At 43.4% G+C, this 24,867-nt stretch overlaps 1 protein-coding gene across 2 annotated transcripts in view; it reads right to left on the bottom strand.

Annotated features, from left to right (window-relative positions):
- Positions 1-24,867, bottom strand: part of gmds (GDP-mannose 4,6-dehydratase) — a 353,013-nt gene that overhangs the window by 280,602 nt on the left and 47,544 nt on the right. For both annotated transcript variants that reach the window (XM_042322321.1, XM_042322322.1), the window contains 2 exons: positions 3,842-4,034; positions 1,703-1,807 (listed from right to left, as the gene is read on the bottom strand). In XM_042322321.1, coding sequence (XP_042178255.1) covers positions 1,703-1,807; positions 3,842-4,034 — 298 coding nt within the window. The remainder of the gene's footprint in view (positions 1-1,702; positions 1,808-3,841; positions 4,035-24,867) is intronic.

The following is a 24,867-nucleotide window of genomic DNA, read 5'->3' as shown; positions in this document are numbered from 1 at the left end:
GTTGTCTAGATATAGGTAGGTGGTGATGGGGTAAGGGACAGTGTGGTTGTTGTCTAGATATGGGTAGGTAGTGATGGGGTAAGGGACAGTGTGGTTGTTGTTTAGATATAGGTAGGTGGTGATGGGGTAAGGGACAGTGTGGTTGTTGTCTAGATATGGGTAGGTGGTGATGGGGTAAGGGACAGTGTGGTTGTTGTCTAGATATGGGTAGGTGGTGATGGGGTAAGAGACAGTGTGGTTGTTGTCTAAATATGGGTAGGGTGATGGGGTAAGAGACAGTGTGGTTGTTGTCTAAATATGGGTAGGGTGATGGGGTAAGAGACAGTGTGGTTGTTGTCTAAATATGGGTAGGCTGATGGGGTAAGGGACAGTGTGGTTGTTGTCTAAATATGGGTAGGGTGATGGGGTAAGGGACAGTGTGGTTGTTGTCTAAATATGGGTAGGATGATGGGGTAAGGACAGTGTGGTTGTTGTCTAAATATGGGTAGGTGGTGATGGGGTAAGGGACAGTGTGGTTGTTGTCTAAATATGGGTAGGGGTGATGGGGTAAGGGACAGTGTGGTTGTTGTCTAATATGGGTAGGGGTGATGGGGTGATGGGGTTGTCTAAATATGGGACAGTGTGGTTGTTATCTAGATATGGGTAGGTGGTGATGGGGTAAGGGACAGTGTGGTTCTTGTCTAGATATGGGTAGGGGTGATGGGGTAAGGGACAGTGTGGTTCTTGTCTAGATATGGGTAGGTGGTGATGGGGTAAGGGACAGTGTGGTTCTTGTCTAGATATGGGTAGGGTGGTGATGGGGTAAGGGACAGTGTGGTTCTTGTCTAGATATGGGTAGGGGTGATGGGGTAAGAGACAGTGTGGTTGTTGTCTAAATATGGGTAGGATGATGGGGTAAGGGACAGTGTGGTTGTTGTCTAAATATGGGTAGGGTGATGGGGTAAGAGACAGTGTGGTTGTTGTCTAAATATGGGTTGGGTGATGGGGTAAGGGACAGTGTGGTTCTTGTCTAGATATGGGTAGGTGGTGATGGGGTAAGGGACAGTGTGGTTCTTGTCTAGATATGGGTAGGGGTGATGGGGTAAGGGACAGTGTGGTTCTTGTCTAGATATGGGTAGGGGTGATGGGGTAAGGGACAGTGTGGTTCTTGTCTAGATATGGGTAGGTGATGATGGGGTAAGGGACAGTGTGGTTCTTGTCTAGATATAGGTAGGTTGTGTGTTGGTGGATTTCATATCCGTCTCGCTCAATCCATTTCCCTTCCTAAACTTCTCTCTGTCTGTCTCGTCGGTCACTCCATTCAGCCATACGAGTCTCTTACCCAGTCCCTGAAATCTAGCTTATATACCCATTCCCGCAGCCTCCCATTTCTACCATCTCTCTTCTAAAACATTAGGATTTACTGGCTGACCTCTGACCTTTGTCTAGGGTCGTGGCTGGGGACTTCATTAGGGATAAATCATAAACACCTGAATAGACGACCTGGGCACAGCAGAGTGTGTGTGTGTGTTCAGTCATGTGGTATTGATTTCAGGTCACACTGGTGTGTAAATCAGGTTAAACCAGCATTCAGGACCTCTCAGACCTCAATGCATATTATTACATTTTTTGAGAGTCTGAAAAAAAAGTAGGAATGAGCTTCACCCTTAGCAGACATGACTGCAGCAGTTAGCACATTATAGAGGTGTGCTACAGTGCTCACCTCTTCTTGGGCTCTCGTGGTTGAAGAGGATCCCGTTGACAGCAAACAGGTTATAGGCCTCCCTGAAGTTCACCACAATCCAATAAGCATACAACTTAGCAGCACCTGATGGAGAGAGAGAGAGAGAGAAAGAGAGAGAGAAAGAGAGAGTGAGAGAAAGAGAGAGTGAGAGAAAGAGAGAGTGAGAGAGGGCGAGCGAAAGAAAGAGAGCGAGAGAGCGAGAGAGCGAGAGAAAGAGGGAGAGAGAGAGAAAGAGAGAGAGAGAGAAAGAGAGAGAGCGAGAGAAAGAGGGAGAGAGAGAGAAAGAGAGAGAGCGAGAGAAAGAGGGAGAGAGAGAGAAAGAGAGAGAGCGAGAGAGAGAAAGAGAGAGCGAAAGAGAGAGAGCGAGAGAAAGAGGGAGAGCGAGAGAAAGAGAGAGGGAGAGAGAGCGAAAGAGCGAGAGAAAGAGAGAGAGAAAGAGAGAGAAAAAGAGAGAGCGAAAGAGCGCGAGAAAGAGAGCGCGAGAAAGAGAGCACGAGAAAGAGAGTGAGAGAGCGAAAGAGAGAGCGAGAAAAAGAGAAAGAGAGAGCGAAAGAGAGAGCGAAAGAGAGAGAGCGAGAGAAAGAGAGAGAGCGAGAGAGAGCGAGAGAGCGAAAGAGCACGAAAAAGAGAGAGAGAAAGAGAGCAAGAGAAAGAGAGCAAGAGAAAGAGAGTGAGAGAAAGAGAGTGAGAGAGTGAGAAAAAGAGAGCGAAAGAGAGTGAGAAAAAGAGAGCGAAAGAGCGCGAGAAAGAGAGCGCGCGAAAGAGCGAAAGAGAGAGCGAGAGAAAGAGTGAAAGAGAGCACGAGAAAGAGAGCACGAGAAAGAGAGCACGGGAGAGAGAGCACGGGAGAGAGAGCACGGGAGAGAGAGCACGGGAGAGAGAGCACGAGAAAGAGAGCACGGGAGAGAGAGCGAGAAAGGGAGAGAGAGCGAGAAAGGGAGAGAGAGCGAAAAGGAGAGAGAGCGAGAAAGGGAGAGAGAGCGAGAAAGGGAGAGAGAGCGAGAAAGGGAGAGAGCGAGAAAGGAGAGAGAGCGAGAAAGGGAGAGAGAGCGAGAAAGGGAGAGAGAGCGAGAAAGGGAGAGAGAGCGAGAAAGGGAGAGAGAGCGAGAAAGGGAGAGAGAGCGAGAAAGGGAGAGAGAGCGAGAAAGGGAGAGAGAGCGAGAAAGGGAAAGAGAGCGAGAAAGGGAAAGAGAGCGAGAAAGGGAAAGAGTGAGGGAGAGAGAGAGAGAGTTGAGTCATAATATTTGAGAGCAGAGTACAGTGGTGCTGTACCACAGATAGTTTCTGCTTTCTAATGATGAGTAGAAGCAGGCACAAGAATAATAACCTCAGTTTTCATCCTTCTTTCCTTGCTCTCCTCACTCTTTTCATCTCCTTCCTACCTTCCTCTCCAACCTTGCACTCTCACTCTCTCCTCCACTGATGAGAGCGATGCCACAGACTCGGGGAGGGAGGGAGGGGAGAGAAGAGAGAGATGCCACAGACTCAGGGAGGGGGGGGAGGAAGGAGAGAGAACAGAGAGAGAGAGATGCCACAGACTCAGGGAGGGAGGGGAGGAAGGAGAGAGGAGAGAGAGAAATGCCACAGACTCAGGGAGGAAGGGAAATAAGGAGGAGCCCTGCTGGTTGATTAAGTCACAGGGTCAGTACACTAACATGGACAGGAGGAGAAGGGAGGTCACTATGGTTACGCCATGCCCCCTCCCAGTCCTGGTTATTATGGTATGCTGCCTCCCATCACTCCCATACAGTCAGATCAGGTGTTGCCAGACAGGCAGGCAGGGAATGTGTCAGGGAGGAGAACATTTAGACAACACAGAACATGAAACCTGATATCACACTGACACACAAGACACGTGTGTGTGTGTGTGTGTATGCGCTGGGCATAAAGGTGTCTTTGTTAAAGTGAGACCCACTCAGTCTTCAGACGTTTAGCCTGGGGGGGTGTGTAGGGAGCGCCAACTCTGAAGCCCTCTCTGTACACACACACACCTTTTGAAGAGCAGTGCCAGGGCATACAACCTTCAAAGGGCGTTCATATGAAATAAGTCTAAATGTACTCCAAGTAGAGACGTGTGTGTGTGTGTGTGTGTGTGAGTATGTGTGAGTGTGTTTTTACCGTAAGGTGAGCGGGGGTAGAACGGCGTGGTCTCCTTCTGAGGGATCTCCTGTACCTTCCCATAGAGTTCACTAGTAGAGGCCTGGTAGAACTTGACACTGTTGGTCAGACCACACGTCTTTATAGCGTCCAGCAGACGCAGGGTACCAACACCGTCCACATTAGCTGTGTACTCAGCCAGCTCAAAGGAGATCTGAGTAGGAGAAAATATTCACATCAATACAGATGGAAGTCATACTACTGTTAAAGAAACCCCTTAGTTAGCAACAATTGTTCTGCTCCAGCTCAACGGACCAAGAAGTTGAAAACGTTTGGGGGTAGTCTGGAGAGTGTCTGACAAGACCATTTGAGGACCAGATCACATTTAACCGTGTGAAGCCAAGCTGGTCATGGTTGACACACCTGGACCACCATGCGATTGGACCACTGTCTGCACAGCGGAAACGCATCAGCGGTTTACTGTGAACACAAGTTCTGCACAGCTGAGACGGATCAGCGGTTTACTGTGAACACACGTTCTGCCCAGCGGAAACGGATCAACAGTTTACTGTAAACACACGTTCTGCCCAGCGGAAACGGATCAACAGTTTACTGTAAACACACGTTCTGCCCAGCGGAAACGGATCAACAGTTTACTGTAAACACACGTTCTGCCCAGCGGAAACGGATCAACAGTTTACTGTAAACACACGTTCTGCCCAGCGGAAACGGATCAACAGTTTACTGTAAACACACGTTCTGCCCAGCGGAAACGGATCAACAGTTTACTGTAAACACACGTTCTGCCCAGCGGAAACGGATCAACAGTTTACTGTAAACACACGTTCTGCCCAGCGGAAACGGATCAACAGTTTACTGTAAACACACGTTCTGCCCAGCGGAAACGGATCAACAGTTTACTGTAAACACACGTTCTGCCCAGCGGAAACGGATCAACAGTTTACTGTAAACACACGTTCTGCCCAGCGGAAACGGATCAACAGTTTACTGTAAACACACGTTCTGCCCAGCGGAAACGGATCAACAGTTTACTGTAAACACACGTTCTGCACAGCTGAAATGGATCAACAGTTTACTGTAAACACACGTTCTGCCCAGCGGAAACGGATCAACAGTTTACTGTAAACACACGTTCTGCACAGCTGAAATGGATCAACAGTTTACTGTAAACACACGTTCTGCCCAGCGGAAACGGATCAACAGTTTACTGTAAACACACGTTCTGCCCAGCGGAAACGGATCAACAGTTTACTGTAAACACACGTTCTGCCCAGCGGAAACGGATCAACAGTTTACTGTGAACACACGTTCTGCACAGCTGAAATGGATCAACAGTTTACTGCTTCCTAACTGCTGCTGCAGAGCTCTGGGATGAAGAGCTGAACTAGTGAACACACACATTGGTTTTGATCACTTTCTATTCAACTCCTCTGTTCCCCAAAGCTCAGTCTAACTAACCCTGACGCACCATTCACACTTTTAGACGTTTTCAATAACGTTCCACACACTGCCCACAAGCTTGCATGCACGCACACCAACGACTAGCAATATGTGTATTCATCTACACACCCGGCCAAGTCATACGTGCTTTCTCCCACTGTGTTGTCTACAGCTGGTGTGTGAAACAAGAGTTAGACCAAGCAGAACCGAGCAGAGGACGGAGGGGGGAAAAGGAGCTGTTTCTCTTTCTCTAAATGAAGCGTTAAACGGAACCATGGGTGTGAGAGTGTAAGGCCACTATCTAGGCAGCTAACGCCCACCCCCACCCACAGTAATCCCCGCTCTCACAGAGACACCCACTTCCCTTCCTCATTATACCCTTCTTTACTGCTTTCTGTTATGCTTTTCCTCTCCCTCCTTTCCACCCTCTCATCTTCCTTCATATTCTCATTCCTACTCACACCCCTCTGATCTCTGCCTCCTACACTCCTCATTCTTCCTCCTACACTTCCTCCTCGCCCTCCCACCCTTCTCTGTGTAGCCCTAGCCTCTGTGACTCCCCATCCCCCTTCTCTCTGGCCTCTCACAGAACGTACGGTCTGTTACCTCCCTAGCCGAGATGAGATCCCACTCTGTGTGAGCCTGTCCTTTCCGCTGGTTTTTATTTCACAGAGGAGGTATGCAGAATGAAAACATACACATGAGCCTGGGTATCAAAGCCAGCTGAAAGGGACAGGGTCCAGCCTGCCTTGACAACTTAAATCAAACAAATTGCCTTAATGCCTCCACACTCTGTCATTATGTAAGGCAGGGCGCAGTGCTGACGGCTTAGAGGCCAGACGTTTCTGTGTGTGAGTTTGTGTCTGGCCAGGCTCCTCACTCTCACCAACCCCCCTTGGCTGATATTGTTCTAGGTCCAGGCACTCAGCCAAGCTCTGTCAGCATTGGGGGTCCACCGGCCACAAAGCAAATATTCAGACGGTCAAAAAAGGAACAAAATAGAGCTAAATGTTAAAAAGGTTTGTAATGCACAGGATACGTGTCGACCAGGGTCTGGGACACACGGACGGTTGGAATACACATTTCAGAGCACAGACTGACTGTGTCTTGATAGATGCATAAATATGAAATATCTTTAAACTGTTATGCTTTCTCTTCACATACCTCCAAAGGCCTATGTTTCTCCCTATCACATATAACAAACAGCAACCCAATACAGGCCCTGATGCCCAGAGACTATATGAACAATCTAGAACAACAAGACCATGAAGAGCTGGAAAATGGACACACACAGGTAGGAGGTAACACACAGTATGGTCCTCTATGGTCCTCAGTCCTACGATCAGAGACCTGGCAGATGTTGGAGAGCAGGGTTATATTGAAATTGGAATCTCAGTTTACTTCCTGAATTGATTGAATTGAAAAGGAAGTGAACCCAACCCTGTTAGAGAGCAGCATCACAACCACATCATCAAAATTAAATTCAACGGACTCCTCTGCAAATTAGTATTTTGAAAAACGTATACCAGCATGAGAGCAGGACAGTGAACACATTTTACACTATTTCTTTCACATCCCTGTCATCCTCAGAAAGAACATAAGATACAGTACATCCCTGTCATCCTCAGAAAGAACATAAGATACAGTACATCCCTGTCATCCTCAGAAAGAACATAAGATACAGTACATCCCTGTCATCCTCAGAAAGAACATAAGATACAGTACATCCCTGTCATCCTCAGAAAGAACATAAGATACAGTACATCCCTGTCATCCTCAGAAAGAACATAAGATACAGTACATCCCTGTCATCCTCAGAAAGAACACTTGAGCTTCAGAATACATTGAAATCATCAATGTAAAGTGCATCTTGTCATTTCCATGTAAAAAGACCCATGAGCATCAACATATTTGTTTATAGGAGCATATCATATTTGGTGTCAAATGAAAGCGAAGAGTATATTTTTGGGGAAATGAAGGCATAGATACGTTTTTCAACCATTTTCAATCTTAAAAATGAGGAAAAAGTAAAGGCTTTGATATCTGTTCACACAGATGGAAAAGGGGTCTTAAAAAACATTGATTAGAAAAAGTCTTAAAAGGTATTAGAAACGCAACAATGTTAAAGTATTTATATTTCGTTTTGCAGAAATGATTAGCCATATGTAAGTTTAAGAAATACTGCCTAGTGTCTTGTCATTCTGATACCAAAAAGCCCATATCTTTTAGATATTCTCTAATTTCTCTCCCTCATGAGGGAGGAAAATGAAAGTTTACAAAAGTAACAAGTAAAAGTAGATATACCAATTCATTTGTGGGGTTTTTTGCAAAACATTTTTGTTCATGAATTATTAAGTAATTAAAACATGTCACTCTGTTACCAAATCGGTAACAGAGTGACCCCAAAAAATATAACAGGATGACTTCAATTGAATTGGCCACAATGGGAAATCATAGTAGTCACAACCACAGTTGCAGAGAGCACAGTAGTGTACAGTAGAGCACAGTCGTGCACAGTAGAGCACAGTAGTGTACAGTTGTGCACAGTAGTGTACAGTCGTGCGCACAGTAGTGTACAGTAGAGCACAGTAGTGTACAGTAGAGCACAGCAGTATACAGTATGGTAAAGAAAAATAGAGTAAAATAGTTTGGTACAGTAGAGCACACACATGAGTAGAGTACAGTATAATGTAATATACTATACTCTACTGGTGCTCTACTTTATTGTACTCTAGTGAACTACACTCTCCTCCAATTTCCTTTACTGTACTGCACGCTACTCTGCCATACTGTGCTGTACTCTACTGTGCTGTTCAAACCGGTGAAAAATAGGTACACATTTGGTCCGGTCTGGAACAACCAAATTTGGTCTTCTTTGGGAGCAGAACTCATTACAGTAATAGCCAGTGTGTAAAATAATACCCAAACGTGCAAAGGAGGATATTAAAATGTTCTAATGTTGTGTACCTATTCAGGATACATCACTATGAAGAGTGTGACATTCTTCATAATTAGGACCCATGATGTCATTCTGTTAACAAGTGTTGATCCACTTCCATTACAGTAGTTCAATAACCAAAATATTTTTTTTTCAAACTCAAGGTGTCCCATTCTTTGTGCAGACATCTTTGAATTTGAATTCAGAACCGATATTTCAAATCGTTTTTGGAACCCGTGATCACATAATCTGAGGGAGATCTTACTGTCACTCTGTTCCCAGACTTGGCATCTGCACTGTTCCTTGAATACATGTGTTTTAGTCAAATGTTCAGTGACCATTGTTAAAAGTAGAATTCTGTATATATGGGCATGGTTTGTTAAACTTTGCAATCAATAGTTTTTACTTGGCATCCATTTTAAAGTGAAAAGGTGAGTCACAGCATGTTGGCATTGCCCATCTCCTCCGATAGCATACTGTTAGAACACAACCTGGGAGTAGACATTGAGGTTGTAGGCTACTCTGGAAGATGAGAGTTGAAGGACATTGAGGTTGTAGGCTACTCTGGAAGATGAGAGTTGAAGGACATTGAGGTTGTAGGCTACTCGGGAAGATAAGAGTTGAAGGACATTGAGGTCATATTCTGGAAGAACATAATAGGCTATTCTTCCCTGCAAGGTTCGGGATACATTGCATCTTAAATTTAAACATCTCCTTATATAGCCCACTGTTACAACACATCTATGCTAAATTATTTAGGCATTTTACTGTATGTATGTATGTATGTATGTATGTATGTATGTATGTATGTATGTATGTATGTATGTATGTATGTATGTATGTATGTATGTATGTATGTATGTATGTATGTATGTATGTATGTGTGTATATATATGTATGTATGCATGTATGCGTGTGTATGCATGTATGCATGTATGTATGTATGTATATGTATGTATGTATGTATGTATGTATGTATGTATGTATGTATGTATGTATGTATGTATGTATGTATGTATGTATGTATGTATGTATGTATGTATGTATGTATGTATGTAGTTGTATGTATGTATGTATGTATGTATGTATGTATGTATGTATGTATGTATGTATGTATGTATGTATGTATGTATGTATGTATGTATGTATGTATGTATGTATGTATGTATGTATGTATGTATGTATGTATGTATGTAACCCGTATGTATGTATGTATGTATGTATGTATGTATGTATGTATGTATGTATGTATGTATGTATGTATGTATGTATGTATGTATGTATGTATGTATGTATGTATGTATGTATGTATGTAAATGTATGTATGTATGTATGTATGTATGTATGTATGTATGTATGTATGTATGTATGTATGTATGTATGTATGTATGTATGTATGTATGTATGTATGTATGTATTTGTATGTATGTATGTATGTATTTTAAAGTGTAAAGGTATGTATGTATGTATGTATGTATGTATGTATGTATGTATGTATGTATGTATGTATGTATGTATGTATGTATGTATGTATGTATGTATGTATGTATGTATGTATGTATGTATGTATGTATGTATGTATGTATGTATGTATGTATGTATGTATGTATGTATGTATGATGTATGTATGTATGTATGTATGTATGTATGTAGTATGTATGTATGTATGTATGTATGTATGTATGTATGTATGTATGTATGTATGTATGTATGTATGTATGTATGTATGTATGTATGTATGTATGTATGTATGTATGTATGTATGTATGTATGTATGTATGTATGTATGTATGTATGTATGTATGTATGTATGTATGTATGTATGTATGTATGTATGTATGTATGTATGTATGTATGTATGTATGTATGTATGTATGTATGCCTGTATGTATGTATGTATGTATGTATGTATGTATGTATGTATGTATGTATGTATGTATGTATGTATGTATGTATGTATGTATGTATGTATGTATGTATGTATGTATGTATGTATGTATGTATGTATGTATGTATGTATGTATGTATGTATGTATGTATGTATGTATGTATGTATGTATGTATGTATGTATGTATGTATGTATGTATGTATGTATGTATGTATGTATGTATGTATGTATGTATGTATGTATGTATGTATGTATGTATGTATGTATGTATGTATGTATGTATGTATGTATGTATGTATGTATGTATGTATGTATGTATGTATGCATGCATGCATGTGCATGCATGTATGTATGTATGCATGCATGTGCATGCATGTATATGTATGTATGTATGTATGTATGTATGTATGTATGTATGTATGTATGTGTGTATATATATATGTATGTATGCATGTATGCGTGTGTATGCATGTATGCATGTATGTATGTATGTATATGTATGCATGTATATGTATGCATGTATGTATGCATGTATGTATGTATGTATGTATGTGTATGTATGTGTGTGTATATATATGTATGTATGCATGTATGCGTGTGTATATGTATGTATGTATGTATGCATGTATGTATGTATGCATGTATGTATGCGTGTATGTATGTATGTATGTATGTATGTATGTATGTATGTATGTATGTATGTATGCATGTGTGTGTATGTGTATGCCTGTATATGCATGTATGTATGCATGTATGCGTGTATGCATGCATGTATGCGTGTGTATATGTATGCATGTATGCGTGTGTATGTATGTATGTGTGTGTATGTGTATGTGTGTGTATATGTATGTATGTATGCATGTATGCGTGTGTATATGTATGCATGTATGCATGTATGTATCTTTACATCTGTGTCCTCAGGTAGCCTCTCTCTCTAGTCCTGTCTTGTTTTAATCGTCACTCATACCGTGTACACATACTTGTTAGAAAAACATAGCTCTATTTTTCTTTATGATGTGTCAATTTGCCAATCCCTAAGAACCAGACACAATAACACTCAAACAGTGGGAGAGGGGGAAGGAGAGAGAGGGTGAGAGGAGAGAGAGAAAGAGAGCGCGAGAGTGGCGGATCAATCATTTAGAGACTTGTTGTAACTTGCGTCACATCGTAAATCGTCCCTGTGTTTTCATTGGAAATAATTTGTTCTTAAAATGGCTCAGAATAACAATAACAGCCCCCGCATAAACATTCCTATCTCTACTGCTGTCCCTCCCCTTCTCGGGATAAAACAAGAGATATCGGACTGACACACACTGCCATCAAACACTTGACACCAGAAAGAGAAAGCATTAACCCCATAACTACAAAAATGTTAGTGTGTGTGTGTGTTACCACGTCAATAGAACAATGTCACACACAAGAGAGGCCTTGGTTCGCGCCCAGGCTCTGTCGTAACCGGGCGCGACCGGGAGGTCCGTAGGGCGACGCACAATTGGCCTAGCGTCGTCCGGGTTAGGCAGGGTTTGGCCGGTAGGGAAATCCTTGTCTAATCGCGCACCAGTGACTCCCGTGGCGGGCCGGGCGCAGTGCGCGCTAACCAAGGTTGCCAGGTGTACGGTGTTTCCTCCGACATTGGTGCGGCTGGTTTTCGGGTTGGATGGCGCTGTGTTTAGAAGCAGTGCGGCTTGGTTGGGTTGTGTATCGGAGGACACATGACTTTCAAGCTTTGTCTCTCCCGAGCCCGTACGGGAGTTGTAGCGATGAGACAAGATAGTAGCTACTAAAACAATTGGATACCACGAAATTGGGGAGAAAAAGGGGTCAAATTCAAAAAATAAATAAAATTTATTAAATAAAACATTTTCCTCATCAATTTACACACAATACCCAATAAGGATTAAGCGACAACAGAATTTTTTGGGGCAAAATTATATATAAAAAACTGATATAACTTATTTACATAATTATTCAGACCCTTTGCTATGAGACTCGAAATTGAGCTCAGGTGCGTACTGTTTCCATAAATCATCCTTGAGATGTTTCTACAACTTGATTGGAGTGGTAAATTCAATTGATTGGACATGATTTGGAAAGGCACACACCTGTCTATAGAAGGTCCCACAGTTGACAGGGCATGTAAGAGCAAAAACCAAGCCATGAGGTCAAAGGAATTGCTCCGTAGAGCTCCAAGACAGGATTGTGTCGAGGCACAGATGGGGGAAGGGTACCCAACATTTTCTGCAGCAGTGAAGGTCCCTAAGAACACAGTGGCCTCCATCATTCTAAAATTGAAGAAGTTTGGAACCACCAAAAATCTTCCTAGAGCTGTCTGCCTGGCCAAACTGAGAAATTGTGGGAGAAGGGACTTATTCAGGGAAGTTACCAATGGTCACTCTGACAGAGCTCCAGAGTTCCTCAGTGGATTTTCCAGAAGGACAACCATCACTGTAGAAATCCACAAATAAGACCTTTATGGTAGAGTAGCCTGACAGAAGCCACTCCTCAGTAAAAGGCAACAAAAGCACCTGGTCAGATGAAAACAAGATTGAACTCTTTAGCTTGAATGCCAAGCGTCACATCTGGAGAAAATCTGGCACTATCCCCTATGGTGAAGCATGGTGGTGGCAGCATCATGCTGTGGGAATATTTTTCAGTGGCAGGGACTGGGAGACTAATCAGGATTGAGGGAAAGATGAACGGAGCAAAGAGAGATAGCTCCTTGATGAAAACCTGCTACAGAATGCTCAGGACCTCAGAATGGGGCAAAGGTTCACCTCCCAACAGGACAACAACCCTAAGCACACAGCTAAAACAATGCAGGAGTGGCTTCGGGACAAGTCTCTGAATGTCCTTGAGTGGCCCAACTAGAGCCCGGACTTGAACCCGATCAAACATATCTGGAGAGACCTGAAAATAGCTGTGCAGCGACACTCCCCATCCAACCTGACAGAGCTTGAGAGGATCTGCAGAGAAGAATGGGAGAAACTCCCCAAATACAGATGTGACAAGCTTGTAACGTTATACCAAATCAGATAAATTTTTATTGGTCACATACACATGGTTAGCAGATGCGAGTGTAGTGAAATGCTTGTGCTTCTAGTTCCGACAGTGCAGTAATATCTAAAAAGTAATCTAACAACTCCCCAATAACTACCTAATACACACAAATCTAAAGGGATGGAATAAGAACATGTACATACAGTTGAAGTCAGAAGTTTACATATACCTTAGCCAAATACATTTATACTCAGTTTTTCACAATTCCTGACATTTAATCCTGGTAAAAAGTCCCTGTTTTAGGTCAGTTAGAATCACCACTTTATTTTAAGAATGTGAAATGTCAGAATAATAGTAGAGAGAATGATTCATTTTAGCTTTTATTTCTTTCATCACATTCCTAGTGGGTCAGAAGTTTACATACACACAATTATTATTTGGTAGCATTGCCTTTAAATGGTTTAACTTGCGTCAAATGTTTCAGGTAGCCTTCCACAAGTTTCCCACTATAAGCTGGGTGAATTTTGGCCCATTCCTCCTGACAGAGCTGGTGTAACTAAGTCAGGTTTGTAGTCCTCCTTGCTCGCACACGCTTTTTCAGTTCTGCCCACACATTTTCTGTTGGACTGAGTTCAGGGCTCTATGATGGCCACTCCAATACCTTGACTTTGTTGTCCTTAAGCCATTTTGCCACAACTTTGGAAGTATGCTTAGGGTCATTGTCCATTTGGAAGACCCATTTGTGACCAAGCATTAACTTCCTGACTGATGTCTTGAGATGTTGCTTCAATGTACCCACATAATTTTCCTGCCTCATGAAGCCATCTAATTTGTGAATTGCACCAGTCCCTCCTGCAGCAAAGCACCCTCACAACATGATGCTGCCACCCCCGTGCTTCATGGTGGTGATCTTCAGCTTGCAAGCGTCCCCCTTTTTCCTCCAAACATAGCGATGGTCATTATGGCCAAACAGTTACATTTTTGTTTCATCAGACCAGAGGACATTTCTCCAAAAAGTACAATCTTTGTCCCCTTGTACAGTTACAGTTGTAGTCTGGCTTTTTTATGGCAGTTTTGGAGCAGTGGCTTCTTCCATGCTAAGCGGCCTTTCAGGTTATGTCGATATAGGACTCGTTTTACTGTGGATATAGATACTTGCGTACCTGTTTCCTCCAGCATCTTCACAGGGTCCTTTTGCTATGTCATCATGGGGTATTGTGTGTAGATTGATGAGGGGGTAAAAAAACTATTTCATCCCTTTTAGAATAAGGCTAAAATGAAACAAAATTTTGAAAAATTAAAGGGATCTGAATACTTTCCGAACATTAACGTAACATCCAACAAATTCAACGAGTTACAGTTCCTACAAGGAACTCAGTCAATATAAATAAATTCATTAGGCCCTAATGGATTTCACGACAGGGCAGGGGCACAGCCATGGATGGACCTGGGAGGTTATAGGCCCACCCACTTGGGACGCCTTGCTGGTCTAAGACGATCCCGCAGGTGAAAAGGCAGGATGTGGAGGTCCTGGGCTGGCGTGGGTATACATGGTCTGTGGTTGTGAGGATGCTTGGACATACTGACAAATTTTCTAAAACTACGTTGCAACACTATGCTCTGTATCTACTTTCTCCATAGTGTGTAGAATCCTTCAGTTGTGATAAGTCATTGATTTCCTAATCACCTAGCTAGACATGAGAGATCACCGTGCAAGACCCAAAATCCCCACACTGTTTTTCTTCCAAGAATTTCACTCCTGCTGGCTGGCTGGCTGTCTAGTGAGGAGGCCGCTGCAGCTATGGAGATGAACAAACACAATTCAAACAGTTAGACAGCAGAGGAGGGTAAGGAGGAGAGGGGAGAATGAAGGAAGGAAGGAAGGGTGGGGGGATATGACATGTGTACTAGAGGTATGTGTTGTGTTCAAGCACAGGTACACAGAGACCTAGGAGATCTGCTGTCAGACACAGGATTTATAGAAGAGTCTGGAAAGTCCCTCAAAGATGCCTCCTGGCCTACTCTCACTCTCTACCTCTCCATCCTCCCTCACGTCTCCATCCCTCATTCGTGCCAGAGATCTGTGTGATGGGTATCGATATGCGTGAGCGGCCAATCTCGCTGTTTAGAGTCCACACCCCGTCTGTTCCTGTTCCCACTCTCATCCCAACGCTCCAACTTGCATGGAATGCCATGAATGTTTTGGCCCATCAAATGGCTTGATGATCCCAACCCCATCAGTAATATCTTAGCTTCATTAAGAGATAATACTGTACATGTCCTATAAGGCACCGTTCTAATAGGTAGTACATGTAAGGATGATGGCAGGTTGTATGGCAGGGTGCGTCCATCTGAGTGGCTAGGCCTGTGGGGAGAGAGAGGTCTGGACTCTTGTCCTCAAGCTTTTGGTGAAAAAATACTTTATCTACCAGAGCAGGAACTCCCTGGGAAAGATAGGAGAACCCCTCCATTCCAATCAGCCCATTTTGCCTGCAGACACCAAGTACCCATCAATCATTCTCCCTCACAAACATCAACATGCGTGTAAACATGGCAGACCTTATTACAGGCGTCTGTGGTCAGGCCTTAGGGCTCCTGCTCCGTTTAGCAATCACACACACACACGGACGGCAAGTGTATGTGTGTGTGTATGTATGTGTGTATGTATTTTTAATTTCACCTGTGTTTAACCAGGTAGGCCAGTTGAGAACAAGTTCTAATTTACAACTGCGACCTGGCCAAGATAAAGCAAAGCAGTGCGACACAAACAACACAGAGTTACACATGGAATAAACAAACATACAGTCAATAACACAATAGAAAAGTATATACACAGTGTAAGCAAATTAGGTAAAATAAGGGATATAAGGCAATAAATAGGCCATAGTGGCGAGATAATTAATAATAATTATTAATAATAATAATAAATTTAGCAACTAAACACTGGAGTGATAGATATGCAGAAGATGAATGTGCAAGTAGAGATACTGGTGTGCAAAGGAGCAAAATAAAAAATAACAATATGGGGATGAGGTAGTTGGATGGGCTATTTAAAGATGGGCTATGTACAGGTGCAGTGATCTGAGAGCTACTCTGACAGCTGGTGCTTAAAGTTAGAGAGGGAGATATGAGTCTCCAACTTCAGTGATTTTTGCAATTTGTTCCAGTCATTGGCAGCAGAGAACTGGGAGGAAAGGCGGCCAAAGAGGAATTGGCTTTGGGGGTGACCAGTGAAATATACCTGCTGGAGCGCGTGCTGATATGGTGACCAGTGAAATATACCTGCTGGAGCGCGTGCTGATATGGTGACCAGTGAAATATACCTGCTGGAGCGCATGCTGATATGGTGACCAGTGAAATATACCTGCTGGAGCGCATGCTGATGTGGTGACCAGTGAAATATACCTGCTGGAGCGCGTGCTGATATGGTGACCAGTGAAATAAATACCTGCTGGAGCGCGTGCTGATATGGTGACCAGTGAAATATACCTGCTGGAGCGCATGCTGATATGGTGACCAGTGAAATATACCTGCTGGAGCGCGTGCTGATATGGTGACCAGTGAAATATACCTGCTGGAGCGCATGCTGATATGGTGACCAGTGAAATATACCTGCTGGAGCGCGTGCTGATATGGTGACCAGTGAAATATACCTGCTGGAGCTGGCTGATATGGTGACCAGTGCAAAGACTTATAGATGACCTAGAGCCAGTGGGTTTGGCGGACAAAAAACGAGGGCCAGCCAACGGCATACAGGTTGCAGTGGTGGGTAGTATATAGCGCTTCGGTGACAAAAACGGATGGCACTGTGATAGACTGCATCCAATTTCCTGAGTAAAGTGTTGGAGGCTATGGTGACCAGTGAGCTGAGATAAGGCGGGGCTAGCAAAGACTTATAGATGACCTGGAGCCAGTGGTTTTGGCGACGAATATGAATAGGAATAGTGAATAGGCTTGCTTGCAGTCTGAGCAAATGAAAGGCTTGGGTACGGCTGGGCGATATGGCCAAAATATCATATCATATGGTATTTTTTACGGTATTTTTTATTTTTTGATTAGTAAAAGTTCTAAATTTGCTTAATGAGTTGTGCGTGACTCTTGGGACCCTTGCGTGACACTTAACAAACTGTAGTTTTGGCAAGTCAATTAGGACATCTACTTTGTGCATGACAAGTAATTTTTCCAACAATTGTTTACAGACATTGTTTCACTTATAATCCACTGTATCACAATTCCAGTGGGTCAGAAGTTTACATACACTGTGTTGACTGTGCCTTTAAACAGCTTGGAAAATTCCAGAAAATAATGTCATGGTTTTAGACGTTTCTGATAGGCTAATTTACATCATTTGAGTCAATTGGAGGTGTACCTGTGGATGTATTTCAAGGCCTACCTTCAAACTCAGTGCCTCTTTGCTTGACATCATTGGAAAATCTAAAGAAATCAGCCAAGACCTCAGAAAAAGAATTGTAGACCCACACAAGTCTGGTTCATCCTTGGGAGCAATTTCCAAATGCATGACGGTACCATGTTCATCTGTACTAACAATAGTACGCAAGTATAAACACCATGGGACCACGCAGCCGTCGTACCGCTCAGGAAGGAGACATGTTCTGTCTCCTAGAGATGAACATACTTTGGTGCAAAAGTACAAATCAATCCCAGAACAACAGCAAAGGACCTTGTGAAGATGCTGGAGGAAACCGGTGCAAAAAGATCTATATCCAAAGTAAAACGAGTCCTATATCGACATAACATGAAAGGCCTTTCAGCAAGGTTGAAGCCACTGCTCCAAAACCACCATAAAAAAGCCAGACTACGGTTTGCAACTGTACATGGGGACAAAGATCGTACTTTTTGGAGAAATGTCCTCTGGTCTGATGAAACAAAAATAGAACTGTTTGGACGTAATGACCATTGTTATCTTTGGAGGAAAAAGGGGGAGGCTTGCAAGCCGAAGAACACCATCCCAACCGTGAAGCACGGGGGTGGCAGCATCATGTTGTGAGGGTGCTTTGCTGCAGGAGGGACTGGTGCACTTCACAAAATAGATGGCACCATGAAGAAGAAAATGACGTGGATATATTGAAGCAACATCTCAGGACATCAGTCAGGAAGTTAAAGCTTGGTTGCAAATGGGTCTTCCAAATGGACAATGACCCCAAGCATACTTCCAAAGTTGTAGCAAATGGCTTAAGGATAACAAAGTCAAGGTATTGGAGTGGCCATCACAAAGCCCTGACCTCAATCCTATAGAAAATTTGTGGGCAGAACTGAAAAAGCATTTGAGAACAAGGAGAACTACAAACCTGACTCAGTTACTGCAGCTCTGTCGGGAGGAATGGGCCAAAATTCACCCAACTTATTGTAGGAAGCTTGTGGAAGGCTGCCTGAAACATTTGACCCAAGTTAAACAATTTAAAGGCAATGCAACCAAATAATAATTGAGTGTATGTAAACTTCTGACCCACTGGGAATGTGATGAAAGAAATAAAGCTGAAATAAATCATTCTCCACTATTATTCTGACATTTCATATTCTTAAAATAAAGTGGTGATCCTAACTGACCTAAAACACAGAATTTTTACTTGGATCAAATGTCAGGAATTGTGAAACTGAGTTTAAATGTATTTGGCTAAGGTGTATGTAGACTCTGACTTCAACTGTATATTCTGAATTCTTTCAAGGGGTCTTTCTCAATTCTGATTGTTTTATACAGTTCAATTTAACTTCAACCTAATATTATTTCAGCATTTCTATTAATTTCTGCATTTCCTTGCACTCATTTGAGATCATTTCCGCAACTGTCACGATATGGACAAAAACAATGGGCCTTATTTTTAACCAAATATTGCGATTTTGATCACAACACTTAGGTAAACTTTTGGAATCATGGAAATAGAATGTTTATTCTAATTCTATAGTTATAATATAAATAATAGTGGGCAATTTGTTGTATAGTGTTGCTTGACATGACAACGAATGAAAATGCCATGGATGAGTTATTGTGACAGGTGAGGAACCAAAGTGATGTTCCGTGTTTCCTAGTGGGCCCTATAAGCTAATCGCTACATTCAATCTTTATTCATGTAGCCAACGTGTTCATGCTTTACCTCTTCCTCTTTTATTTAGAAGATACTGTTGCATAAACAACATGTTGATTTAGGCCTCCACCAGCACTGGTATCAGGCTGTATTAGCTAGCTACGTTTGCTGTGGCTCAGTACTTTTATTAGCTAGTTAGCCACTAATGCTAATCGCTAGCTAACACTAATTAGCTTAACTTGCTAAGAAAATACAAACTAATATTGTAATTCTAGAACATTTTGTGGATTTATATTAAGTTCAAATTGGAAACATTGTTGTCATCATCATTGTTGCATGTGCTGCATTTACCATGCAGACTGAACGAGTGTCTAGTGGTCAAGCACCAACAAATGCGCTCCTTGAGTGACGGGGTGGGACTAGGTCTGTGTGGAAAGCGGCGTGGAGAGAGAGAGAGCAGAGAGGGATGACTCAAGTAGCGGAATAAACTACACTGCTCAAAAAAATAAAGGGAACACTAAAATAACACATCCTAGATCTGAATGAATTAAATATACTTATTAAATACTTTTTTCTTTATATAGTTGAATGTGCTGACAACAAAATGACACCAAAATTATCAATGGAAATCAAATTTATCAACCCATGGAGGTCTGGATTTGGAGTCACACTCAAAATTAAAGTGGAAAACCACACTACAGGCTGATCCAACTTTGATGTAAAGTCCTTAAAACAAGTCAAAATGAGGCTCAGTAGTGTGTGTGGCCTCCACGTGCCTGTATGACGTCCCTACAACGCCTGGGCATGCTCCTGATGAGGTGGCGGATGGTCTCCTGAGGGATCTCCTCCCAGACCTGGACTAAAGCATCCGCCAACTCCTGGACAGTCTGTGCTGCAATGTGGCATTGGTGGATGGAGCGAGACATGATGTCTCAGATGTGCTAAATTGGATTCAGGTCTGGGGAACGGGCGGGCCAGTCCATAGCATCAATGCCTTCCTCTTGCAGGAACTGACGACACACTCCAGCCACATGAGGTATAGCATTGTCTTGCATTAGGAGGAACCCAGGGCCAACCGCACCAGCATACGGTCTCACAAGGGGTCTGAGGATCTCATCTCGGTACCTAATGGCAGTCAGGCCACCTCTGGCGAGCACATGGAGGGCTGTGCGGCCCCCCAAAGAAATGCCACCCCAAACCATGACTGACCCACCACCAAACCGGTCATTCTGGGGGATGTTGCAGGCAGCAGAACGTTCTCCACTGCGTCTCCAGACTCTGTCACGTCTGTCACGTGCTCAGTGTGAACCTGCTTTCATCTGTGAAGAGCACAGGGCACCAGTTGCGAATTTGCCAATCTTGGTGTTCTCTGGCAAATGCCAAATGTCCTGCACGGTGTTGGGCTGTAAGCACAACCCCCACCTGTGGACGTCAGGCCCTCATACCACCGTCATGGAGTCTGTTTCTGACCATTTGAGCAGACACATGCACATTTGTGTCCTGCTGGAGGTCATTTTGCAGGGCTCTGGCAGTGCTCCTCCTGCTCCTCCTTGCACAAAGGCGGAGGTAGCAGTCCTGGTGCTGCTGGGTTGTTGCCCTTCTACGGCCTCCTCCACGTCTCCTGATGTACTGGCCTGTCTCCTGGTAGCGCCTCCATGCTCTGGACACTACGCTGACAGACACAGCAAACCTTCTTGCCACAGCTCGCATTGATGTGCCATCCTGGATGAGCTGCACTACCTGAGCCACTCGTGTGGGTTGTAGACTCCGTCTCATGCTACCACTAGAGTGAAAGCACCAGCAGCATTCAAAAGTGACCAAAACATCAGCCAGGAAGCATAGGAACTGAGAAGTGGTCTGTGGTCGCCACCTGCAGAACCACTCCTTTATTGGGGGTGTCTTGCTAATTGCCTATAATTTCCACCTGTTGTCTATTCCATTTGCACAACAGCATGTGAAATTTACTGTCAATCAGTGTTGCTTCCTTAGTGGACAGTTTGATTTCACAGAAGTGTGATTGACTTGGAGTTACATTGTGTTGTTTAAGTGTTCCCTTTATTTTTTTGAGCAGTGTATAAAACATGGACGTTACACACGGCGTATCACATTTAACATACCAAACATTCAAATGCCGTTATAGAAGGTAAAGTAAAAACCCAAACCAGTCCGTGGATAAATACCGGTATATAGTAAAATACGGTATACCACTCTGCACTAGGCTTGGGTTTAGGCTCCATGCTTTGTGGCAGGACACAGGCCAGCAAAATTTGTGTTTGTGTGTTCCTGTGGTTGACAGTATGGTCTGTTGTGTGTTTGTGTGAGTCTGTATACACTCCTGGGGCTGACAGCGCGAGCGTGTGTGTGTGTAACCAACCAGAGGGGTAGCACCTGCAGGGGCGGTGGTCCCTTGACTTCACTTCTATTTAAAGATCATGTAAGCAGGGGCAGGGAGGGAAGCTGGCTTCCCCTGCTCACAACAGGGGCATTCATCAAGTGAGAGGGGGTTGGGGGACTCGACAGGGGTGCTGGAGTATTTAAGTGGGGTCTGGGGGTGAGGGTGTGTAAGTGAAAGGAAGGAGTTATAGAGGGAGGAGGGGGAGCTGGGAGGCTGATTACAGACACATGGGGGAACAGCAGCTGGGGATTGGGGGGCAGTTTGTTCCCTGCAGGGGGCTCTTCAGGAGTAGGGGGTTCTTCTCACCTCTCCTTCTCCCTCTTCTCTCCTCCCTTCTACTGCTTTGATGTTAGCTGTCCTGCTGATGTATAGCTGATAAGAGTGTGGGAACACTGACCAGCTGGGGGGGAGGGGGTGTTAAGTAAAAAATAAAAGTAACAAATAATTAAAGAGCAGCAGTAAAATAACAGTAGCGAGGCTATATACAGGGGATACCAGTACACAGTCAATGTGCGGGGGCACCGGTTAGTAGAGGTAATTTAGGTAATATGTACATGTAGGTAGAGTTAGTGACTAAATAGTGACTAAAATAGAGAAATTAGCTGGGTGAAATGCAATATCAGAGAATGTTTGAAAGGCATTGAATACCATATCAGTATGTAAATTGGTGAGTTGAGCTTTATAGATGTGTGGTAGGATAGGGCTAGAAGACAGAATATATTTCTACTGTATTGCACTGTATGTGGCAACCTCTGATTAACAGTGAGCAGTTGTGTGGGGCAACCATTCTCCCACTGTAGGAGATGAGTAGTGTTGTTTTGATGTTGACAGAAAGCAGCTAAACACCCCCAGAGGTTAAACAGGGATGATGCCACACACACACACACACACACACACATACACACACATACATACATACAGTGGAGCAAAAACGTACATACCCCGAGCTAGCCTGGATTAAGAACTATCATGTCCATGGTGTGAATAAAGTCTAATGTAAAGCATTGTGCTGGTCCTGGAGTGGCCTAGCCAGTCTCCAGATCTCCACCCCATAGAAAAATCTTTGGAGGGAGTTGAAAGTCCGTGTTGCCCAGCAACAGCCCCAAAACATCACTGCTCTAGAGGAGATCTGCATGGAGGAATGGGCCAAAATACCAGCAACAGTGTGTGAAAACCTTGTGAAGACTTACAGAAAACGTTTGACCTCTGTCATTGCCAACAAAGGGTATATAACAAAGTATTGAGATAAACTTTTGTTATTGACCAAATACTTATTTTCCACCATAATTTGCTAATAAATTCATAAAAAATCCTACAATGTGATTTTCTGGATTTTTTTCTCATTTTGTCTGTCATAGTTGAAGTGTACCTATGATGACAATTACAGGCCTCTCATATCTTTTTAAGTGGGAGAACTTGCACAATTGGTGGCTGACTAAATACTTTTTTTGCCCCACTGTATGTTATTACACTGGCATGCAGAGCGCAAAGAGAACCTAATAATCACACCAGAAGTGTGTGAAAATGTCAAGCAGGTGGTGTAGAAAATGGCATAACTGTGCAAGGGGTGTGTAGACTTTCACTAGGTACTGTATGTGAATGGCTCACTTAAAGAAGAAGGGTCAGTGCAGGGCACTGACTTAGTGTCTGGCTTAATGTCCTTATTGGGGAGTGTTATTAAAACGGTATAATCTGAGTGCATGTTTCACCGCTTTGCTCTTAACGAGAGTTTCATCCGTCTCAATCTCCATGATTAGGCTCCAGATACTCCACACTGTATCAGTATCCACATACTAAACTCCACTTTATTTTTCTGTCTCCATTCTCGCTGTCCCCCCCTTTATGCCTGACTTAAATAACTTTACCCCTAACTGCACACATACGCTCTGTGCCATAGGACATTGCATTCTGATAATGGATCATAAACCATGCGCGCGCACACACACACACAGTTACAGAAAGGTTACAGTAAGACAATGTGCAGGGTTCAAGTCCGATGCAGCTCCACCCGGCTCTCACCAGGGTGGGAACGGCGTGTCAGGGGTCGGAATGCCGGGTCGGAACGCTTCGACCGGTGGTCTTTGAAGATGAGCCGTCATAGGGAATGGTTGGGGAAATGCTCTGTTGGACTTTTATATATCTAAAGACTTCCCTTCACTCTGCTTGAGACGAGAGGAGCAAGCAGCAGTGCTGTGACACACACACACACACACACACACACACACACACACACACACACACGAAGGAAAGGAAAATGTCAAAGAAACATGTAACAAGAAAAAAGCCAGGAAGAGAAGCCCTAAACAAGAGAAATACAATCCGAACCAATCCCACCCATGACTTCCTCTACAGTGTGTGGCTGGTAGATACTCACATACAGCACAGACTGTTTACACCAAGACCATGACAGAACATTTGTTAACTGAGAATATACACTACTCACAGTACACTATAAAGTAAACCAGAAACGTTTATCGTCAAAGAGCATGCCTGTATTCTGAAAAGCCCTGTGTCAATTGCAGTTTAAGATATTGTGTTTTACTGTATGCTTGAGAATTAATGGTGTTGATATTAAGAGGAATGAGCTTCACTGAGGCAGAACTGTGAAGTATCTATCTGATACTGTGTTTATGGAAGAAAGATCTCAGATCTACAGTAGGAGGTCCTCCAGAGCAGAGCAACAAGCTATACTATCCCACGATCCAACAGCAACCTGTCCAGACCACAGGAACAACTTCTGGTTGGCCAGCTGTTTGTTCCAGCAAATATTCACACACTGTGCAGACACAGGCACATGTGTGTGCACACACACACACACACACCTCATATCTGACTGCTCCCGCCTGCCTTTCATTCCATGTTCTGACTGAGTTCCCTGTCTGTAGTACTGAACCATTCACACCCCTCCCATCAACCATGAGAAACTTGGAATATTCTGAGTGCATTCGGACAATCACTCCCCCACCCTGGTCTGACCACAACCCCGCCTGGGCAGTGTCCCGTTACCGGTGACCGTTTGGGAGCGGATACCAATGCAAGCTCACAAAGAGCTGTTTCAAAGCCTTGCAAACAAATTATCTTCCTCCTGAACAATACCATTACACTCTATCTGCAAATTCACACTGCTTATTTCCCCTCACTGGGCATAGAATATGATTGTGTGTGTGTGTTTAACAGGCTTCTTACTATGCTACACACCCTATCATTCTACGTAGAGGCCGTGTAAAGAAAGCTCTCTCAGAACTAAGAGACAGCCTTAGGTACTGAAAGCCTCTACCTTTGGAGGAAAACACCTACATTTAACTGCTACATAAGGAATCCTG

This window comes from Oncorhynchus tshawytscha, linkage group LG05 (assembly GCF_018296145.1).
Source record: "Oncorhynchus tshawytscha isolate Ot180627B linkage group LG05, Otsh_v2.0, whole genome shotgun sequence".
Lineage (NCBI taxonomy): Eukaryota > Metazoa > Chordata > Actinopteri > Salmoniformes > Salmonidae > Oncorhynchus > Oncorhynchus tshawytscha.
The sequence above is the reverse complement of the archived record's forward strand: the minus strand, read 5'-3'. Positions and strand labels throughout refer to the sequence as shown.